We start from the raw sequence: 24078 nt of genomic DNA on the forward strand, positions 1-24078 counted from the left end.
ACAAATGCCATGTGATAGTGGAAGAAAGGCTGGTTACAGGAGTTCTTGGCCTCTGAGGGTCCCAGCCCTCCTAATGAAAGAAGTGAATCTCTAGCCCCTTTGTTCAGAATTGCTTAGCACGAGGCAGGTTAATATAGTAGATAAAAGCCCAGGTTCTGGAGGAAGACAAACCTGGATTTGTTGACATTGTCTGGGATGAGAGTGTCAAGTGTACAAAATATAGATTTCTGATCCTAAGGGTTAAGAGTGGGCCCTGTTGCCTGACTTCAAATCTTAGCTCTGCTACTAATTTTCTGTGCAGCCCTGGGAAAGTGTGTTTAATTTCTCTAAGTCTCAGTTTTCTCATATGTAAAATGGGGGTAATATTGTATTTAATTGATTCTAAGACACATTTTTTTTCATCTCTGTGTCTTACAATTGCCATTGGCCAGGTAGGCACTCTAAGTCCTTACTTACTACTCTAATCTAAAAGAGCTCTCTCAATGCAGGTAAAATACTACTTCTAAGTGACAAGAAAGAGCTGTGTAATGTTTAATGGGCAATGTCTTCTTTCTTTTTTTTAAGAAAACTTTATCATTAGGAAAATTTTTTTAGAGACAGGGTCTCACTCTGTTGCCCAGGCTGAAGTGCAGTGGCTCCATCACGGCTCACTGCAACCTTGAACTCCTAGGTGCAAGTGATCCTCTTGGCTCAGCCTCCTGAGTAGCTGAGACTATAGGTGCATACCACCGTGTCTGGCTAATTTTTTATTTTTATTTTTTGTAGAGACAGATCTATGTTGCACAGGCTGTCATTAATTCCTGGCTTCAATGGATCCTCCCACCTTTGCCTCCCAGAATGCTGGCATTACAGGAGTGAGCCACTGCACCTAGCCTGTTTTCTTTCTTACTGGTACATAAAATAGTGGTGTATCTTACAATTGATAGCATCTTAGATTCAATGACATATGGTAACAGTACCTGCCTCATTGTGTTACGTGAAGATAAAATGGGATAATGCAAGAAATGAAGTTAATTTAGTGCTTGGCACAGAGGACGGGCTTAATAATGTTAGGTATACACTAGCTTCTGTATAAAGGTGCTAGCTGCCTTAAATAGGGAAAACAGATAAGTGAATTCCAGAGGATAGGACAGGGAGAAATTGGTACTATCAGCCTTGGACAAAAGGGGTGGAAAGGAGGTTCTGGGAAGCATATTTTACACAAAGAAAAGACAGATTAAAATCAAGTTAAGTTGGCAAAGGCATCCTGGGCACTAGGTTGAAACGGGGGAGAGAGGAAAAGACTTGACGGCCATTCTTAGACAGAAAGGGTCTTGGGAAGCCTTAATCCTGTGTAGTAACACTTCCAAAAGCCCTTCTTTGTCCTAAAGAAACAATGATCATAAAGAGTTCTATTATAGCTGAAGAAAAGGAACATATATAAAAACTCAAATAGACTGCCAATGGCCAAGAAACAGCTCTCAAAGGAGGCAGTAACCCTAGTGAATCGTGTCAAAGCTTAGGAGAAGGGCTTTGGTAAACATCATATTCAATCCATTCTTCAACCCTCAATGATCTCTGTAGCCATTACCAGTATTCTGTTCAATGAGAAAGATAGGTACAACTCCCAGCCCTAAAGAAGATATACTTTGGTCATTTCTCTTTGGAGCTGGTCCCTGAGGACTCAGCTTTCCCAACCTCAGTGTGGCTGATTAGACTGATAGATGGGCCCATCCATCTGCAGGCCCAGTCGCCCCAGGTCCTGCCTGAGCCAGCCTTCCGAGGAGATGGGAGAATGGAAATGGCCTTATTCCTGCCATCTAGTGGGACCTGGAATGAAGTATAACTGCCAGGCAGAACAGTATCTATTATCCAGGATCTTTCTGGCGTGCCCAGAACACTGGATTGATTTCTTGGTTGCAGTAATTGCCTGAACTGCTTTGTGAACATGGTCTTGAGCACTGGTTGTCCTCCCTGGGGCGTATCTCTGTAGGTTCTTTAGTTTTCCCCCATTAGCAAATGCCTCCCCAGTGAGATCTTTATTTAACCTTGGTTCTCTTCCTCTTGCCACAGGCCACATTGATATTGCTGAGGTAGCAGCATGCTCCAAATTGTAATGTCAATTATATTTATCACGTTAAACGTAAGAATATTGAGAAATGTGATCCACTGTGTTCTTACGTAGTCTAGCCAATTCTCTGTCATTGAGGTGTCTCAGACTTTGCCCCTAAACTAACTGGCCCTTGCTGGTTGGGCTTAATTAAGTTCAGCTTTCTAACTGTGATTGCTTCTTAGAACTTCTCTTCTTATTCCTCATGCTTATACTGGACAGCCTCATCCAATCCTTTTCCAGTCCCTAAACCTCAACAATGCTTTATTCCACTGACTCACCAATCTAGAGTCCTGATCCCAGATAAGAATAATCATAGCCTAAATATCTTTTGGGGGTTATGTACTTGGATTATCTCTGGGTCTGGAAATGTTGCTGAAACACTGTGAAGAAAGAAGAAGATGGATTTGTTCTTGGTCTGTTCCACTGTTATGTAGCCAGGCTTTGAAGAAAATCTCCATGCTGACAATATCATTGTCTATAGTCTGAAGGTCAATGTCAGTTCCCAGAATAGAACTCTCTGCAAAAGAAAGGGAAATAAAGTGTTCACTTAGATTGTAAATTTTGAGTAATATAAAATTTTAAATACATCCATCTTTTCTTTTTTGAGACAGGGTCTCATTATGTCACCCAGGCTAGAGGACAGTGGCTGTTCACACGCGCAGTCATTGCTCACTGCAGCCTCCAAATGCCTGAACTCTAGCAATCCTCCTGCCTCAGCCTCCTGAGTAGCTGGGACTACAAGCACTCACCACCAGGACTGACTAATTTTTTTAAAAACTATTTTTTAGAGATGAGGTCTCACTATGTTGCTCAGGCTGGTCTCTAACTCTTGGCCTCAAAGCAATCTTCTTGTCTCAGCCTCCCAAGTAGCTGGGATTAGCTGGGATTATAGGCACTTGTCACTGGCCCGGCTTCCATATCCATTTTTTGATCCATTGACTGTACCTCTAGACATCTAGCCTAGAGACATTCTTGTGTAGTACACAAAGAGACATATGCAAAGATGTTTGGTATAGCATTGCTGTAATAACAACCAAAACCCCAAACAGGAAGCAACTCAAATCCCCTCAATAGGGAAATATTTAAATTATACACACTGAAACTATGTAGTATTATGCGTTTGTTAACAAAGCTAAATGTACTGACATGAAAAACTAGGAGATAGTAAGTAAATAAAGGAAGTTGTAGAACAGATATAACACGATCCCATTTATGTAAAAATAAAACTATCTACATATAAATATATATATACGTAAATGCATTTTACAAAGCTCTGGAAGCCTATCATCAAACTGTTAACAGTGGACAGGAAGTAGAAATAGGGCAGGGTTCTGAGATACTTTCCCTTTTTACTATTCATACTTCTGTACTGTTTTAATTTTATTGGCATCGTGCATTTCTTGTGTTAAAAAAAAATTCTAGGTCAGTCATGGCGGCTCACACCTGTAATCCCAGCACTTTGGGAGGCCGAGGCAGCAGATCACTTGAACTCAGGAGTTCGAGACCAGCCTGGCCAACATGGTGAAATCCCGTCTCCACTAAAAATACAAAAATTAGCCAGGTGTGGTGGCGGGCGCCTGTAATCCCAGCTATGTGGAAGGCTGAGGCACGAGAATTGCTTGAACCTGGGAGGCAGAGGCTACAGTGAACCAAGATCGGGCCACTGCACTCCAGCCTGGGTGACTCTGTCTCAAAAGAAAAAAAAATAATAATAAATAAAATAAATAAAAAATAAAACAAGGGAGAAAGAAATTCACTGTGAAAGCAAACAAACAACCCCAAAATATTCTAGAATATAAAAACAACCAAAAATTATACAGCAATGCAAATTAAATATTTTGTTTAACAAAGGGGACTTCAGCTTCATGTTGTTGTTTTACAGTGAAAATGTGTTCTGTTACTGCTTGTTATAAAAAATGAATTTGAAAAAACTAAAAGAAAAAAAGATGAATTTTTGGGCATCCCCTTATAGTAGAGAACCAAGCCTGGAGCATCAGTCATTGGCATACTGTATCTCACCCGTGTGGTTAATAGTAAAGAGGATGGGGAGGGTCTAGTGGAGTGTGATTTAATTCCAAATCTGAATGAATGGAGCTGGGTAGGAGGAGTAATGAGGCTTTGCTGGTGTACTTCCAGCTTCAGGCAACACTAGCTAAGGAACTAGGGTCTGGGTCTGCAGGTAAAGGTCATCAGTGAAAGCCAAATATGAGGTGGTGGAAGAAGCACAGAGCAAATAACGGAAGAGCTAGAAAGGAGCTGAGGGGGAACCCTACTTTCCTTGCTTCGTCAGGAGGGATCTCTGAAATACTTTTACAAAGGGCCTAAGAAAAGCCAGTTGCTCCAATGAATTAGCTTCTGTGTATGACTCACAGACCCCAGGGAGAAGGCTGGATTATTTCTAGAACGACATTCCTGAGGACAAGTTTGCAGAGGTGGCAGACTTTCCACAGGGAACAAAGGGGCTTCAGTCCAACATACTTGTTCCAACACAGGGGAACTGTGGTGAAAAATGACTTCATGTCATATTTAACAACTTATCCTGCAGCTGAAAAGGGGTACAAAATGCATTTCTCTATGACCAGAATGATGAAAACTCTGCCATCTTCCATGAATAATTACGAAGATTCATTAGTTAACTAGTCAGTTATTTCATTTATTCCATCAGCTATAACTGACACTCTGTGCCCTTAAGGAGTTTATAAAGCAACATGAATCTTGACCATTTTTCCCCAAATTCTCATCTGCCTCATTATGTTTTAGGGTACTACCGTGATATATATAAAGTCATTGTCAAAAAAACACTCCTTGTAAGTAAAGAGAAATGTCTTTTAAAAAAATAATGTGAATTTTATTTTGTCACAGGCAAAACAAGAAGTAATTTAATTTTTCTAGGCCTGAAGCCTGTGCTTTGCTTTGAGTAACAAGTATGAAAATGACTGAGCAGCTTCTCCTCAGTGAGGCAAAACAGTTCTTAAAGCATAAAGTGGCAGCTACTAAAGCAATGCAGTTGACGCCAGGCATGGTGGCTCACGCCTGTAGTCCCAGCTACTTAGAGGTCTGAGGCAGGAGGATAGCTTGAGCCCAAAAGTTCAAGACCCACCTGGGCAACATAGTGAGACACTGTCTCAGTTGCAAAACAAAACAAAACAAAACAAAACCAAAACAAAACAAAACCAGAATTGAGCAAAGGAGCTAAGAAAGTAGAGAAGATAAAATTGCTTAGAGTTGAAATGACAGAATTTTGGGGAAAAGAAGTGTTTCTTTTCTTCCCCCCAGGGAAAGGGTGGATGATTAGACACTCCTACCACAGACAATGTGAGGGAACAATGCAGAGCCATCTCCCATCAAGAATCTGGAAGTAAGGAAAATAAAGGTTTCCTCAGAGAGTTAAACTATAAAATCAACCAGAATGGTGAGGCCAATGAAAAAGTTACCCTAAGAAGGGAGAATGGCTTATTGTCCAGGGCAAGATTTGACTGTAGCCGTATTGATTTATTGATGTTATGGGCGTGCGTGTGCGTGTGTGTGTGTGTGTGTGTATATATATATATTTTTGAGATAGGGTCTCACTCTGTCACCCATGTTGGAGTGTAGTGGTGTGATCTCAGCTCTCTGCAACCTCCACCTCTTGGGCTCAAGTGATTCTCCTGCCTCAGCATCCCAAGTAGCTGGGAATATAGGTGCGAGCCACCACATCGGGCTAATTTTTGTATTTTTTGTAGAGATGGGGTTTTACCGTGTTGCTCAGGGTGGTCTCAAACTCCTGAGCTCAAGAAATCCATCTGCTTCAACCTCCCAAAATGCTAGGATTGCAGGTGTGAGCCACCCTGCCCACCCTATATTGGCATATCTAAAGAATGAATGCATCTATTGGAAGAGGAGAGGGTTAGCCAAAAATGCAGAGAACGGGAACAACAGGGATGCATGCTGGCAGTACCCACCTGAGTGCAGCTCAGAGAAGACCTGCAGACTCAGTGATGTGTCCCAGTGGCAGAGATGTGTTTTTCAAGTCTCTGCTCTTTTTTGTGATTATGGTTATGCTTCTCCCTCTAAAACATTCTGGCTTATCCTTTAGTCTTGAGCTTAGGAAGGTGTGTGTCTTTAAAAGAGTGCTGGCAAAATTAACTTTCTGATCCTGCAGAGCTAAACAACCAGGCTTTAAGCACAGCCTCTCTATGAAGGAAAATGTCATGTGGTTAGGTCCTCCTGGCAGCCAGCCAGGCAGCAGTCTTCCCTGCTGTCACCCATTAATGTTCTGACATTCCTTTCTAAGTCCTTAACCTACATGTTCTTGGAAGAGCCATGGAGCAGAACTGCTTTCTTGAAAAAGTTCTCATATAATCTCCATAGAGGTGCTGTGTCTCAGGTTTGAGTTTTCAGTTCTGCAGTTTCAGAAGGGATTGAACACTCTCTTGGGGACAGACTTACATTATCCAAACTAGAGACTTAATGTGTAAACCAGAACATTTTAGAGGCTAAACTTCTTTTCCATTTTCTTTGTCACTGGTCTAGGCATTCATTTCCTTGTGCTTGGATTATGGCAGTAGCTTCTTAACTCTCCTAGCAAACTCCATTTCTTTCCTTCCATTACTTATTATTACTACTACCAGTCACTTTTTCTGAAACATGGTTTCATCAGATCCCTCCTTTGCTCAAGAGCACATACTGCCTTCTTGTTGTCACTCACTCATCCTGTATCACTTGGTACTACTCATGATTCTACAAGTACCTTACTCTTTCCTTCCTCTGTGATGGCTCAGACTATTTCCTCCTCATCACTACCTGTTGAGATACTGGCATCCTTGAAGACCAAGTTCAAATGTCACCTCCTTCATGAAGTCTGCCATTATTGTATTCCCTCCATTATTATAGCCCCACAGCTTTTGGTTTACATTTGTAATATAGTTCATATTACATTTTACCTTGGTACTATTGTTATTTGGGAATACGTTTGATCTCTCCCATCTAAATGTGAATTAAAAGGTAGAAATTGTTTCTTTTCACTTTTATCCTCCCTATCAGTGCCTTGCATAGAGCTGAAGTTTAGCAAATGCCTGAGTTGAACAGTGGCTCCCTCCTCCTCAGCTCTCATTACTTTTTCCTGTAACTCTTGAGCTTCGTCTAAGTTAGTTTCCTTGCCACATGACTTCCTTCCTTCCTTAGTGCTTTCATTACTGTCAGCCCATGGCCTGCACCTCTTCCAGAACTCAACTCTTTGTCCAAGAAGTTATGCTTAACTATATCCTCCCTTATCTAGCTTTAATTGCCATCCCTGGGTATCTGTGGGCTTCATTTGGGCAATATTAATCACACTGCTGATTTTTTTTTTTTTTTTTTTAAGGATTTTCTTCTCTTTTCCTGAGTTTATGAAAGGCTTGATGGAAAGATCAGGGTTTGACGTGAGGCTTAAAAGTTGTTAGCAGCCAGGCACAATGCCTCATGCCTGTAATCCCAACACTTTGGGAGGCCAAGGCAGCCAGATCACCTGAGGTTGGGAGTTCAAGACCAGCCTGACCAACATGGAGAAACTCCATCTCTACTAAAAATACAAAAAATTAGCCGGGTGTGGTGGTGCATGCCTGTAATCCCAGCTACTTGGGAGGCTGAGGCAGGAGAATCGCTTGAACCTGGGAGGTGGAGGTTGTGGTAAGCTGAGATCGCGCCATTGCACGCACTCCTAACCCTGGGCAACAAGAGTTAAAACTCCGTCTTCAAAAAAAAAAAAAAAAAAAAAAAAAAAAAAAAAAAGGTGCTAGCTATGTGATTTGGGTGAAGTGGAATAGTACAACCTATTTCTTAATAAAGCACTAAAAAGCAAGATGATTATCTATAAATGGCATCCAGTAGGTCCAACAAATATAATTTTCTTCCTTTTCTCTCATCCACAAAATGATGAACTCTTATATGATAATAATATGTTTTCCTTTTTTTTTTTCTTTTTTGAGACGGAGTCTCGCTCTGTCCCCCAGGCTGGAGTGCAGTGGTGCAATCTTGGCTCACTGCAAGCTCCGCCTCCCAGGTTCACACCATTCTCCTGCCTCAGCCTTGGGAGTAGCTGGGATTACAGGTGCCCGCCACCACACCTGGCTAATTTTTTTGTATTTTTAGTAGAGACAGGGTTTCACCGCGTTAGCCAGGATGGTCTCGATCTCCTGACCTCGTGATCCACCCGTCTTGGCCTCCCAAAGTGCTGGGATTACAGGCGTGAGCCACTGCACCCGGCCATATGTTTTCCTTTTTCAATGCTTTTTTCCCCCTTGGTCACTGCTTTCTACTCCTAACTACCATACATAGAACACCAACAACTAGTACGTATTATGTTCCTCACAAATACAACTAAATGTGCTAAATCTGGGGATCGGGGAGGAGACTTCTCAGATGTTGAAAAATAGCTCCCTCACTGGCAGGGGAGCAGGGCATCCATGCACTAGATGAACAGGTCACACCAATGTCATGAAATGGAAAGGTTACAGGAGTGAAACGGTGGCCCTTCGTGTTAGGATAGTTAAAGCAGTGAGGAAGGCCTGGTTCACTGCAGCCCAAGCTGTAGCCAGCATTCACATTGTTTTTGGACTTATTCTGCCCTCCTGTGGCCACAATGGGAAAAAACTAAGAAAGCCAAATGATTGAAGATTAGGTAATACCTGAAGTAGACCCTCTCAGAAGACAGCTTAAAATAGGCTTATAAAATTAAAGTGTGTTTAAAATAGGAGACTTTAACACACATACATGCATATACAATGTCTGTATTTCTCTCTTCACATAAAATGTCAAAAGTAGAGGCCCAGGAAAAGGTGCTTTTGCCCAGTCCTCCACATCTTCCCCTGTGCCACAGGGCCCTAACCTCTAGGTCTGACCTGTTCCTTTCTGAATGACATTCATGAGGCCTGTACTTGGATGTCATGGATGGGCTTCAGACATTCTGAGAACTCCTTGAAATTATATATAATTCATCTGTACATGCATAGATGTATTTTGGTGGGGTGGGGGAAGGGGGAAAGCACCTAGCTTTTATCAGATTCTCAAAATAGCTCTATGACCCCCAAAAGGTCAAGAACCACTACAGAGACTATAGAGTCACAGTATCTTAGCCTGCCTGGGTCGATTTACAATTAGCTGTCTACTCTCTGAATACAGGATAGTTATAGGATGTTAACAACCAGGGTAAATAATCACAGCAGATAAAGCTTAGTCAGGAACAACAGTGCAGCATCATCCAACCATTGTCTTTAAATCAACACAACATGAGAATAATCTAGCAGCTCACAACGGTGAGGCAGTTGAGCTTGTCTTTCTAAGCTCATTTACCCTATTTGTGGAAGTGATGCTTGGACCCTAGGAAAAAGGAGAAGCCCCTTGAAAAGAGGTGGCAGGGGTGGTGGTAGTGGTTATCAACATGCGAACTCAGTGCAGAGAGGTGAGTGCAGGAATGGACCTAGCGGTGACTACCTTCCTGGAGCCCCAGTCTGTAAGAGGATCAAAACATCACCATAACTGTAATGAGATAGAGAAAATTTATATCCCAGAACTCTTTGCAGAGAGAGAACTGTTGTCATTCATTCATTCATTCGCCTAGTCATTCATTTATTTAGTTTGTCATTCAAGCACTTATTAGTTTACTGTCTTTTATGAGCCAGGCGCTTATTGATGTCATCAAGAAAAGAGACAAATTGCCTACTTTCGTGACTTACATTCTAGTGAGAGAACAGATAATAAGCAAATAAAATAGAATACAATTTCAGACAATGATAGATACTATGAATAAAAATAAAGGGGTGTGTGTGTGTGTGTGTGTATGTGTGTGTGCGTGCATGCTTGCACGCATGTGAATTTTTAGCTTGGCTGGCCAGGGAAGTATTCTCTAAGAAGGTGACAGTTGGGCAGAAACTTGAATGAAGTGAAGTGAGTCATAAAAACATTTGTGCGAAGATTGTTTCTTACAGAGAGATGAGCCAGTTCAAAGGTCTTGAGATGGAAATGAGTTTTTTCTTTTGGGGGATTAGCCAGAAGACTAAAGCAGAATAAAGAAGGAAGTGAGGATGAGCTAATAAGCTGCTGGGGTGAAGGACAGGACCCCCAAAGTGGCACACTCACGTATCAACAGGGTTCACTACACTTGCTTTGAAGAAGGGTGGGTTCCATTATTTGGTATTGCTCAGGAAGTGTGCAAGAATGGGGCAAAGTAAAGCAAGTTCCTTTTTCTTTCTCTTTTTCTTTGCAGCTCTTAGCTTCTAAACAATTGCTGAATTAGCATTTTAAAAATATTTGTTTCAAGGTGTGCCCAAGCTATCAGCTTGTGTGAGGTGCCACATGTCCCAGCCCAGCCTTACCGCTTATGCTTTCCTGTTGTGTGGTGCTGGCAGGCAGTGGGGAAAGAGGGAAGAGGAATCTGGGAGTTCGATGAGCAGAGCTCAAGCAGAGATCCTTCAGCTTGTAGTGGACATGCCTCTATCCCAGCTCTGGTCAGCTACCCAGGGAATTCTGTTGTTAGCAGTTGTCCATTCACCTGCCCTCATCAAGCTAATATAGTCTAAGGCAGGCTGAAAAAAATAATTGACTGTTAACTAAAGAACAAATGGTTCACAATGGATGATTTATATTAGGGATGTCCAATCTTTTGGCTTCCCTGGGCCACACTGGAAGAAGAAGATTTGTCTTGGGCCACACATAAAATGCACTAACACTGAAGATAGCTGAGGAGCTAAAAAAACAAATCTTATAATGTTTTAAGAAAGTTTACGAATTTGTGTTGGGTTGCATTCAAACCCATCCTGGGCTGCATACGGCCTGCGGGAAGCAGGTTGGACAAACTTGATTTACATCATTTCTGACTAGGGAATAGTGGGTTCTGTTTGGGCTGCTATCACAAAATACCATAAACCCGTTTTTTTTTTTTTTTTTTTTTTTGTTTTTTTTTTTAACCAAAGCCACTATTTCTCACTGTTTTGGAGGCTGGGAAGTCCAAGATCAAGGTGCTGGCAGATTCAATGTCTGGGGAGGACCTGTTTTTGGTTGATAAACGGCCCCTTCTCACTGTGTCCTCATATGGTGGAGGCGGCAAACAAGCTCCTTAGGGAACATTTTATAAAAGCACTAATCCCATTCAGGAGGATTCTGCCCTCCCTCATGACCTAATCCAGCATTCAAAGGCCCCACCTCCTAATACTATCTCATTGGTGATTAAAGGTCAAAGATTAATTTTAGGGGGGGCGGGATACAACATTCAGACCATAGCAGACTCCCTTAGCTCTAAGATAGGTCTCAAATACTATAGTTTCAAATGTAGTATTTCAGCCTTTAGTAAACAGATGAATTGGGTAAGAAAAAGTTTAGAGAGTGTTTTGGCTGGGAGAGTAGCCTTTTTAGAATCTCTTTTTCTTAGGCTTGTGTGTTTCTAAGAGGGCAGAAGTGGGGACTGCCCTGTGAGAGAAGCTGCACTGCACCCCTCACCTCTGGAGCCACGTAAGTGTTCCTGGATTGCCAATCCCACTTTGAATTGAGTGACTTGCTCTGCCCTGGACAGCCCAGAGAGAAGATATTGCAGGTACGGGAGAGAAGGGCCCTGGTTAAGGCAGGGTATACCTGCCTCTGGCACCAGTTGTAGCACCTTATCTACCTCTGTACCCACTGCACTAGCACAGTGTTTAGCATACAACAGGGGCTCAGTAAACGTTATCTTGAACAGAAGAAACTAGCCAGCCTGGTGCTTACTTTCTCTGTGACCTTAGGCCAGTCACTTCATCTCTTTAAGCTCAATTTCTCCATCTGTAAAATGGGAATGATAGTAATACCTAGGCTAAGGGTTTACTTGAATATGAAATAATGACACTTGACTCCTGAAAGCAATTTGTGGACTTTAAAGCACCATGCAACTATAAGGGATGATAGAGTATAAAGCTGCCTCCCAGCTTTCTATGTAGTAGATATGAACATTTTATTCACTAAAAGCCAGTGCCATTTCTTTTGCTGAAAATTTTCTCTTCAACAAGTATCTAAGTTGCAGGAAAATATATTTTATCTATGGGTCTCAATGGCTCTATTTTCATTTTATTGGAAAAATGCAGCTTATATGCAAAAGAGATGGATCACTATTGATTGAAATATTCCAAAGTCTAAAGTATTTTTTGATGTGAGAAACACTAGACTTAGAAGGTATTTTAAAAGTCTTCTTTTTCTACAGAGACTAATACATATATTCTATAAACCAAAAAGCATTTAATGTAAATTGCAATGCAAAATTGAAAAGCTGGGAAGAAATGTTGTCATAGGCACTGTGGTGGGGGAGGGAGCAGGGGAAAGGGTTATTTAGAAGTTTGAATCAAGAAGAAAGCAGAGCTAGGAAGGCATTACATCTTTTGACATGACCCAAGAATCACACCAAGCAGTTGTGACTCCTTAATACCTAAGGGAACTGAAAGAAAGAGCTGCCTTGAGGTGAAAATAAAAGTAAGTGGAGCCATGAAAGAAAGGACTTACGTGGGGGAGCTAAATAGAGTAAGGAAAAGCTAAAGAAGACACTCAAATCAAAGAAAGTCATAAGACATACTCTTTTATTTTTTTTGAGACGGAGTCTCACTCTGTCCTCTAGGCTGTAGTGCAGTGGTGCAACCTCGGCTCACTGCAACCTACATCTCACAGGTTCAAGTGCTTTTCCTGCCTCAGCCTCCTGAGTAGCTGGGATTACAGGTGCCTGCCACCACGCCTGCCTAATTTGTGTGTGTGTGTGTGTTTTTATTTTTATTTTTTTTTAGTAGAGATGGGGTTTCACCATGTTGGCCAGGCTGGTCTTGAACTCCTGACCTAAGTGATCCACCTACCTCGGCCTCCCAAAGTGCTGGGATCACAGGCATGAGTCACCGCACCCAGCCCTAAGACATATTCTTAAAAAAATTGTAGATAGACTGTATAACAGCTGTGCAAGAGACTCTGTGTATATATATGCATTTTTGTAGATCGGCGGGTGTATCTTCAGGGTATTACATTCCTAGCAGTGGGGCTGGTGACTTCTAGGGATAGAAGTAAAACACATATGTAATTTTGTGTTTAAAAATAAGCACATGCCACTTTTTTTTTTTTTTTTCGAGACAGAGTCTCGCTCTGTCGCCCAAGCTGGAGTGCAGTGGCCGGACCCCAGCCCACTGCAAGCTCCGCCTGCCGGGTTCACACCATTCTCCTGCCTCAGCCTCCCAAGTAGCTGGGACTACAGGCGCCCGCCACCTCGCCGGGCTAGTTTTTTGTACTTTTTAGTAGAGACGGGGTTTCACTGTGTTAGCCAGGATGGTCTCGATCTCCTGACCTTGTGATCCGCCCGTCTCGGCCTCCCAAAGTGCTGGGATTACAGGCTTGAGCCACTGCGCCCGGCCAACACATGCCACTTCTATTGGTGTTATACTTTTTAACTTTTGCCAATCTAATAATGGGTAGGAAATAATATTTTGGTATAGTATTAATTATCATTTCTCTAATTATGGGTGAGGTTGAACACATTTTCATGTTTAAGGACCATTTAAAAATCTGTTTCTGAATTATGTGTTAATGACTTTTGTCCATTGTTCTCTAGTGTTTTTGGTCTTTTACTCCTCAGTTTTAAAGTGTTCTTTATATATTAGTGATATTAGCCTTTTTTTTTTCCATGGCATAAATTGCAAATACTTTCTCCTGGTTTTTCAGTTGTCTTTTGACATTCTTTATGGTACTTTTTGCCATGCCAAAGATTTTATTTTCATATAGTTAAATAAATAAATCTTTTCTTTATTGTACTTGGATTCTGAATCACAGTTAGATGACCTTTATCTATGCTGAGATTATAAAGAAATTCACCAATGTTTTCTTTTAATACTTTTAATATTATTATTTACATTTGGATTCCTGGTCCATTTGGAATCTTTTCCAGATGGCTAACCAGTTGTCCCTGCATTACTTTTTGAGCAAGTTCATCTCTGCCTTAGTGATTTGAGATGTTTCCTTTATCCTATGCTAAATTAATATCTATATTTGTGCCTCTTTCTGGACCTTGAATATGTATATAGTTGTGTCCCAATCAATTCTTGCACTGTACTAACTAATGCTCTAGTGCTGGGTATATGATGGGGCTGGTTTCAGACAGAGAAGTGGCCAGATTGTCCCCAGATTGGGTAATGGCAACATAAGTCATTTGCCAAGTAAAGCAGTGGTGTCAAGCATGTTAGGGGATCGGGAATGAGGATAGAAGAGGTGAGATTTAATCAGAACTTCTTTTAAGCAAAAATCTCCTAAAGAGAGAGAGTGAGAGATATGATAGAGAACTTGAGCTTATTGAGCTGAAGAGAAGGCAGAAAAGGAGGTAAAAAGAAAGAGCCAAAATGAAGAAGAGTAAATGAGGGAATTCCAGTCTGGTTAGGTTCCAGTACCCAACAAACTGATTTTCTTGTAAAAAAAACAGCTATAAACTCTGAACAATATTTATTTTATTTCATTTATTTATTTTTTTTTTTGAGACAGAGACTTATTCTGTCACTCCGGCTGGAGTACAGTGGTGCAATCTTGACTTACTGCAACTTCCACCTTCCAGACTCAAGCGATTCTCATGCTTCAGCCTCCTGAATAGCTGGGACTACAGGTGTGCACCACTGCATCTGGCTAAGCTTTGTATTTTTAGTAGAGACAGGGTTTCACAATGTTTGCCAGGCTGGTCCTGAACTCCTGGCCTCAAGTGATCTGCCTGCCTCAGCCTCCCAAAGAGCTGGGATTACAGGTGTGAGCCCCTGCGCCTGGCCTGAACAATATTTAAAAATCAACTACCTGAAGGCTCTGCAGAGTGAACAAAAGTAGACAGACTTTGGAGAGGAGTTGAAACTTGAAGTAACCAAGTAAACCAGCAAGGAATGAGTTCCCCATTTTCTGCACTTTCTAAGAGTGACTGCAGTCACAATAGTGTGGAGGAAGCTAAAAATTGGAAAGGAAAGCCTTTGTCTTTCACTAGCATTGCCAGGGTAAGGAGTCTGGGGCAACCAGGACCTCCAGAGAGTGAGGAAGAAATCCATGAAATGAGAGAGCCAGAGCCGGAGTGCCCTAAATTATGTGTTTAAACTTGGCCTAGGTAAATAGCTGATTGGACCTTGCACTGTACACATGTGGGGTGAACTGAAAGCAGCTTATAGTTTAGGCTTAAAGATTGAGACTAAGATCTGAAGTCCCTGCTCACTGCAGGCACAACAGGTTGTAGTTTGAGTTTAACTGAGTTAATTGTCTGAAAAATAAACATTTTTCAGAGCAATATAATAGAATCCAGAGTCTTTATAACGCAATGTTCACAAAATACAACCCAAATGTTTTGGCATACTGAGACAGAAAACTATGACTCAGTCTCAAAGGAAAATATAAGTTAACAGATGCAAACCCCAAGATGACAGAGATGTTGGATTTATCAGGCAAGTATTTTAAAATAGCATAATTAGAATTTTCTCAAGGAAGAATGGAAAATATGTTCATAATAAATGAAAAGATAGGACAATACTAACCAACCAAGCAAAAAGTCACAGTCTTGGGCTGTGCAGAACAATTTAAAAAGATTTAACATTTGGGTAATTGAAGTCCTAGAAAGAGAGAGAGAAAGAATGAGGCAGACAAAAAACAAAAAACAAAAAGGCAGAAAATTTCCTAAGTTGGGTTAAAGATATAAATTTACAGGCTGGGCACAGTGACTCATGCCTGTAATCCTGGCATTTTCAGAGGCCAAGGCGGGAGGATTGCCTGAGCCCGGGAGTTTGAGATCAGCCTGGGCAACATGGTGAAACGTCATCTCTACCAAAAAAATTACAAAAATTAGCTGAGTGTGGTAGCACGAGCCTGTGGTCCCAGCTACTTGGGGGGCTGAAGTGGGAGGATCACCTGAGCCCAGGAGGTAGAGGCTGCAGTGAACTGTGATCACACTACTGCACTCCAGCCTGAGTGACACAGTGAGACCCTATCTCAGAATAAAAAAGATAATCAATTTTCAGATTCACGAGGCTCAGGGAACCCCAAATAGGATGAATTAGAAGAAATTCACACCTAAACACATCATTGTCAAGCTGCTGAATAATAAACGTATGAGAAATTTCTTGAAAGTGCTAGAAAAAAGTATCCTTTACATACAGAGAAAAATGAGTTAGGGACTGCAACTTTTGATCAGAAACCATGAAAGGCCAGAAGACAGTGGAACAACATCAAGCAGTCCTCCCACCTCAGCCTTCCAAGTAGCTGGGACTACAGGTGTGCACCACCACACCTGGCTAATTTTTTGATTTTTTGTAGATGAAGTCTCACTATGTTGCCCAGGCTGGTCTTCAACTCCTGAGCTCAAGCAATCCTCCCTGCTTGGCCTCCCAAAGTGCTGGGATTACAGGTATGAGCCACCATGCCTGGCCCTCTTAAGTTCTTTAAAATATGTTCTTTAAGTTCTTTAAAACATGTTTGCTTAAAGGTAAAAACTTTTTTTTTTTTTTTTTTTTTTTTTTNATAATAAACGTATGAGAAATTTCTTGAAAGTGCTAGAAAAAAGTATCCTTTACATACAGAGAAAAATGAGTTAGGGACTGCAACTTTTGATCAGAAACCATGAAAGGCCAGAAGACAGTGGAACAACATCAAGCAGTCCTCCCACCTCAGCCTTCCAAGTAGCTGGGACTACAGGTGTGCACCACCACACCTGGCTAATTTTTTGATTTTTTGTAGATGAAGTCTCACTATGTTGCCCAGGCTGGTCTTCAACTCCTGAGCTCAAGCAATCCTCCCTGCTTGGCCTCCCAAAGTGCTGGGATTACAGGTATGAGCCACCATGCCTGGCCCTCTTAAGTTCTTTAAAATTTTTTTTTAATTTTTTTAAAAAATTTTTTTTTAAAGGTAAAATTTTTTTTTTTTTTTTTTTTTTTTTTGAGACAGGGTCTTACTCTGTCACTCAGGCTGGAGTGCAGTGGCGTGATCATGGCTCACTGCAACCTTGACCTTCCAGGCTCAAGTGATCCTCCTGTCTCAGCCTCCCGAGTAGCTGTGATTACAGGTGCACACTACCATGCCAGGTTAATTTTTGTAATTTTTGTAGCGATGGGGTTTCACCATGTTGCCCAGGCTGGTCTTGAACTCCTGAGCTCAAGAGATCTGCCTGTCTTGGCCTCTCAAGGTGCTGGGATTATAGGCTAAAGCAAAGATTTCAACACTTTCTTGTGGAGTTTATGTAGATGTAATACACATGACAATTTAACATGAAAGATAGTGTATGTGAATGGGAGCAGTAAATGGACTTAACAGCAAGTTTTCTATATTTTACATGAAATGGTACTATATATATTAATTCTGAGTAGGCTGTAAAATAGTTTTTAAAATAAATTTTAATTCCCACAAGGTCTTTATATTTTATGTGAATATTGTAATCCTGAGGTTTCTATATTTTATGTTAAATGGTATTATATTGACTCTAAGTAGACTGTAAAAAGTTAGGTATATATAATGTAATCCATAGGGAAACCACAAAAATTGCAAAGATGAATGGCTAAATGACAATAGACAAATTAACATGAAATTGAAAAATATTTAAATAATCTAAAAGAAAGCAGGAAAGCAGGGAAGAAAAATGAAAAACAGGACAAACAGAAAATGAAATGGTAGACCTGAGTCCAACTATAAGAATATGTATGATAAATGTTAATGGACTCTACATTCTAAATAAAAGCCAGAGATGATCAGAATAGACATAAAGCAAGACCCAGCTATATGCTGTCTACAAGAGAGAGACTTTAAGTATAAAGACATAAATGAGTTGAAAGTAAATGGATGGGAAAAGATAAACCATAAAAACAGTAAGACGGCAGGGTGCGGTGGCTCACGCCTGTAATCCCAGCACTTTGGGAGGCCAAGGCAGGCGGATCACGAGGTCAAGAGACTGAGACCATCCTGGCTAACATGGTGAAACCCTGTCTCTACTAATAATACAAAAAATTAGCTGGGCGTGGTGGTGGGCGCCTGTAGTCCCAGATACTCAGGAGGCTGAGGCAGGAGAATGGTATGAACCTGGGAGGCGGAGCTTGCAGTGAGCCGAGATCACATCACTGCACTCCAGCCTGGGCAACAGAGTGAGACTCTGTCTCAAAACAACAACAACAACAAAACAGTAAGACCCAAGATAAATAAAAACATATATCCACACAAAGATTTGCGTACAAACATTCATAGCAGCTTTCTTCACAACAGTCAAAAACTGGAAGCAATAGAAATATCCATTAATATGTAAATGTTTAAACAAAATATGACACATTCATGCAATATACCACTACTCAGCAATAAAAAGAAAACTCACTACTGATATAAACATGGACGAATCACAAAATCTGAATTAAAAAATATAAATACAAAAGGTGTGTGTACTTCAGGATTCCACTTACACAAAATAGAGACTAATCTACAGACAAAAAGCAGATAAGTGGTCTTACCTGGGGCTGGAGGGATGGATGGAATGTAAAGCGGCAAGAAAAATCTTTTTTGAGGATGAGAGAAATGTTCTGTATCTTGATTGTGATGATGATTTGTGGGCATATACATTGGTCAAAATTCACTGAATTGTATACTTTGAATGGATGCAACTTATGGTATGTAAATTAATCCCCAATAAAGGAAGGAAAGGAAACATTTTTTAAATTCCAATTTTTAAATAATTTTATATTTTCTACTGAACTCAAAAAATTATTTAACTCAAGTTTTAAAGAGAACAATTTGCTATTTTTCTGAGACCATGACTTCTGTTAATGAAATAAACAAATATCTCTCTGTATTAAATATCTTTAGGTAATAAATACAACAGTGGTTCTAATTTAGTCTTAACACCAGAGGGAAATGACTTTAATGCAGTTATCAAAGGCAGACACAATGAAGATACCGAAAGGGAGAAAATCAGTATCTGTTCTGACAATTGCACTGAAGCATAGAAGAGGCTCCCTACTTGCCTCCAGCCCTTTTTTTTTCTGGCATTCTTTAAGAAGCAATAAATTTTTATCTTCTATGTTTGGGTTGTTAACATTTGGTGTTTCCTGAGAACACATATGGAGAAAATACCTTTCCAAAAGAGCTTGACATTGATCCCTGGCAAAGTCTAGGAGGAAATACTAAACAGATGGTTTGCGAGCACTTAGAAAGGGAACCTGATATCCTTGTGTATGACTGAGAGATATAGACTAGCTGACAGCATCATTAGGTTGATTTGTAACTGGCTGAATGACTTACATACCCAGTGAGTGCAGACTGCTGTCAACCTGCACAGATGCCCTCTGGATGCCAAAGTTATCGATCTCAGTGGCTATTGTAGTTTTGGCATATTTATTACCTAGTCATTCTTCATAAAACTATTGTAAAATTTTTATTGTATGCAAATACATGCAATAAAAATGTAAGCTATGAAGCACAACAACAAAAGCAAACACTCATGAATCCTTTATTTAACTTCAGATGTAGAACATCATTAATACTCCTGAGATATCTACATGCTTTTCCCTAATCTTCTCCAGAAGAAATCTTGCCACACTGACTTTTATTTTTATCATATTTTTTTTTTAAAGTAGTTTTGTGGCTGGATGCAGTGGCTCACACCTGTAATCCCAGCACTTTGGGAGGCCAAGGTGGACAGATCACTTGAGGTCAGGAGTTCAAGACCAGCCTGGCCAACATGGTGCAAACCTGTCTCTACTCAAAATACAAAAATCAGCCAGGCATGGTGGCATGTGCCTGTAATCCCAGCTACTCGGGAGGCTGAGGCAGGAGAATGGCTAGAGCCTGGGAGGCGGAGGTTGTGGTGAGCTGAGATTGCATCACTGCACTCCAGCCTGGGCGATAGAGCGAGACTCCACGTCAAAAAACAAATAAATAAATAAAAGTACTTTTGTTACTTTAAATAACACTTTATAATTTTAGTTTTGAGCTTTATAAATAAGTGTCATACAGTATACACTGTATCTGTTTTTTTCCTCAATATTGAAAAGATTCATTCACATTGTTATGTATGGCTGTGGCCCATTTGTTTTAAAAAATGCATGCTATTCCACCAAACATTCCTTGTAATATTTATTCTGTATATCAACTAACTTTTTTTTTTTTTTTTTTTTTTTTGAGACAGAGTCTTGCTCTGTCATCCAGGCTGGAGTGCAGTGGTGTGATCTTGATTTATTGCAGCCTTGACCGCCTGGGCTCAAGTGATCCTCCTGCCTCAGATTCCTGAGTAGCTGGGACTACAAGTGCATGCCACCATGCCTGGCTAATTTTGTTTATTTTTTGTAGAGATGAGGTCTCACTATGTTGTTGAGGCTGATCTTGAACTCTTGGGCTCAAGTGATCCTCCTGCCTTGGCCTCCCAAAATGCTAGGATTATAGGCACGAGCCACCACACCCAGCCATTTTCATGTATATTTTGATGAACTGAAATTCTTCATTTTAATGTAATTATACTTACCAATCTTTTGTTATAAGGGCCGGGCGCGGTGGCTCATGCCTGTAATCCTAGCCCTTTGGTAGGCCGAGGCGGGCATATCACCTGAGGTCAGGAGTTTGAGATCAACCTGGTCAACATGGTGAAACCCTGTCTCTATTAAAAATACAAAAAATTAGCTGGGCATGGTGATGCACACCTGTAATCCCAGTTACTTGGGAGGCTGAGGCAGGAGAATTGCTTGAACCCAGGAGGCGGAGGTTGCAGTGAGCTGAGATCATGCGACTGCAGTCCAGCTTGGGTGACAGAGACTCCGTCAAAAATCTTTTATTTTGTGATTAGCAAACTTCATGTCTCATTTAGGAAATGCTTCTTCCTCTTCCCCAATCCCTGTCATGAAAATTTTCTCCTATACTTTTTTTTAAAGTTTTACATTTTACTTTTCACATTGAAGTCTTTAATCCATCTAAAAACATTATTATAAATGGTGTGAGGTAGGAATATTTTTTCCTATATGGAATATTGATAGTTTCAATATGACTTAATGGCTAAATCCATCCTTTTCACACTGCTCTGCCACGTCAGCCAAGCCACATATCAAGTTTTCATGTGGCTGTTTCCGGACTTCTCTAATCTATTCCAGTTTGGACAATTTGTCTGTTCCTATGTAAATATGACATTATCTTAATTAGAATAGCTTTATAAACCATCTAAACATCTGGTAAGGCAAACCCCTAGCCTTAATATGTATCTTTACTTCTAATATATAGAATATATATTCTCTCTCTATATATAATATATAATACACACAGACACACATACACGAATCAGCTTGTCAAGTTCATCTAAAAACTCTGACAGGATTTTTTTTTTTTTTTAAGAGACGGAGTCTTGCTCTCACCCAGGGCTGGAGTGCACTGATGTGATCATAGCTCACTATAACTTTAAATTCCTGAGCTCAGGAGATCCTTCCTCCTCAGCCTGCCTAAACATTTTTTGTAGAGAGAGGGTTTTGTTATATTGCTCAGGCTCAAACCTCTGACCTCAAGCTATCCTCCCACCTCAGCCTCTCAAAGTGCTAGGATTACAAGTATGAGCCATCACACCTGGCCCTGAACTGTTGATCTCTATTGCTCTTTTCAACTGAAGCAGTATAGAGAAGAGTTAAGCATGGGGGCATTGGAGCCACACTGCTTGGATGTGAATCCTTTTCTGTCTCAACTGAAAAATCCTGGGAAAGTTATTATAGACAAGAAAATATGTCTTAGTTTTTTCATCTAGATAAACAAGGATTAAATAAGATAATATGTAGAAACTATTTGGAACAGAAAGTATTTGAACAGTAAGTATTCAATAAAATGTTGCTGTAATTATGATCTAAAAACAAATGTTAGAATATTAAGAGACTGTGGCTTTAGTTCACATATCTTTTCCTCAAGGCTCAGAATTTATTTAAAAACAAAATAAGTTAGCAGCATTATTCCCATGATTCATGGCTCTTCTATGGGGTTAACCTTGGTTGCTAGAATTGGCAGGTTCTCCTCTATCCTAAAATATATGATCAAGATCCAGCATTAGGGATCTGCTCTAGGGTTGTAGGGTTGGCTTATATGTAAAGAGGACATTTAAGGACAAAGAAAGCATCTGGCTTTCCCTGTGAGAGGTATATCTCTTCTTATCTCTATTTCTTGAACCAACAGTTCCTAGTTCTCCTTCAAGAGGAAAAGAGGAAAGAGGAACAAAATAGAGAATGAACAGCAAAGAAAGGCTATAAGAACTATGGAAAAAGTTTTATAATATTATGTTACATGAAAACAAAAAATTATATACATGAATTATAACTATGTAACATAAACATGAGTGAACAACTGAGCAGCAATGTGCAAAAATAAAAGTGCAATGAGATGGTGAAATGAGTAATTTTAAATTAAAAATTATAGTCATATTCTTAATAAAATATGAATTATTAGAGCTTGAAATTTTCTCAGTAAAAGGCATATATAAGAAGGACTTCTACTACTATTAATATCAGTAGATGACATTTATTTGTTTGTGCCAGGCACTCTTATAAGTGCTTTCTTTCCATGTAAGTTGTATTTAATCATCACAAAAACCCCATAAGGTAGCTATTATTTTACAAATGAGCTTTATAAAATAAGCTATTTTATAATGCTCTATTTTATAAATGAGAAATTTGTGGAATAAATAGTTAAATTAACTTGTTCAAGATTACATAGTTCTAGAGTAAAATGTAAAAACCCAAAAGGATAGTTAAATAAATGATGATTAATTCATACATTGGAATATTTCATAGCTATGACAAGGAAGGTATTGGATCTCTATGTGCCGATATGGAAAAATCCTAGATAAATAGCTAAATGTAAAAAAAGCAGAGCAGTTGGTATGGTATAGTCTCATTTTTTGTCAAAGTAAAAAATATCAATAACAATGTTACATGTATATCAGTATATGTGCATGTGTAAGGAGGGCAATTCAGTAGAATGTGTCCTACAGTGTTGATGGTAGTTATCTCTGGAGGCTTGAATTTTGGTCATTTTGAACTGTTTCTATTATGCCTCTATAATGTTTACATTTGTATAATGCACAATAAAAAATATTAAAATAGCCAGGCAAAAGCTACTACAAACAGCACTGGACAGGATCTTTCAGCAAAATTTTAAAATAAAGAATAAAATGAAAAAGACCAGGAACAAATTAAAGGAAGTCCCATTTATACAGTTAGAAGAAAATATATAATAGGTTATATGGTTAAAATTTACAGAAAACCTTACCTAATGTGGATGCAATTTAAAGTTAACCTTTCCATATTAGACCCTGTTAAGGAACTTTCTAAAATGTGAGTCTACTTTCTTAATTTCTAAATTCATTCTTTTTTGATGATCCTGGATCTTGCAGGGTCTCTAAGTAATTTTTGTGATAATTAATTCTCACTGTGCAGAACTATACTAAAGTAGGCAGAATTTAGATTGATCAAAGGACATATTCTCATAGTTATTTTATAAATTAATCAGCAATATCAACATTTGCTTTTGACTTAGTTCTCTCTGAAAAGTGGAGTATAGATAATTTGTATTTAGTGGATGATCATTGCTATTGGAGTAAAAGAATTATAACTGGGTTAAGAAGTGTTTGAATCAATTCATGATATTCACAAGTTATTGAGGGAAGCTATGGTTGTTTGGGACATATCCCTAACTATTTTAGCTGATGTCACAGAGGTTGACCCCAACCACTCACAAATCATTTGTTGTTTTTTTTTCAATCATTCATGTGTTTTGTCAAGAAATATATATATATTTTTCCAACATGTATTTTTTTTTCTTTTTTTAATTATACTTTAAGTTCTAGGGTACATGTGCATAACGTGCAGGTTTGTTACATATGTATACTTATGCCCTGTTGGTGTGCTGCACCCATCAACTCGTCAGCACCCATCAATTCATCATTTATATCATGTATAACTCCCCAGTGCAATCCCTCCCTCCTCCCCCCTCCCCATGATAGGCCCCAGTGTGTGATGTTCCCCTTCCCGAGTCCA

At 39.8% G+C, this 24078-nt stretch overlaps 1 protein-coding gene across 1 annotated transcript in view; it reads right to left on the reverse strand.

Moving 5' to 3' along the window:
- M1AP (meiosis 1 associated protein) overlaps window positions 1-24078 on the reverse strand; it is a 91648-nt gene that overhangs the window by 23057 nt on the left and 44513 nt on the right. The window contains exon 4 of the mRNA XM_017875280.1: window positions 2436-2609. Coding sequence (XP_017730769.1) covers window positions 2436-2609 — 174 coding nt within the window. The remainder of the gene's footprint in view (window positions 1-2435; window positions 2610-24078) is intronic.

This window comes from Rhinopithecus bieti, unplaced genomic scaffold, assembly GCF_001698545.2.
Source record: "Rhinopithecus bieti isolate Rb0 unplaced genomic scaffold, ASM169854v2 scaffold_9978, whole genome shotgun sequence".
NCBI classification, from domain to species: Eukaryota; Metazoa; Chordata; class Mammalia; order Primates; family Cercopithecidae; genus Rhinopithecus; species Rhinopithecus bieti.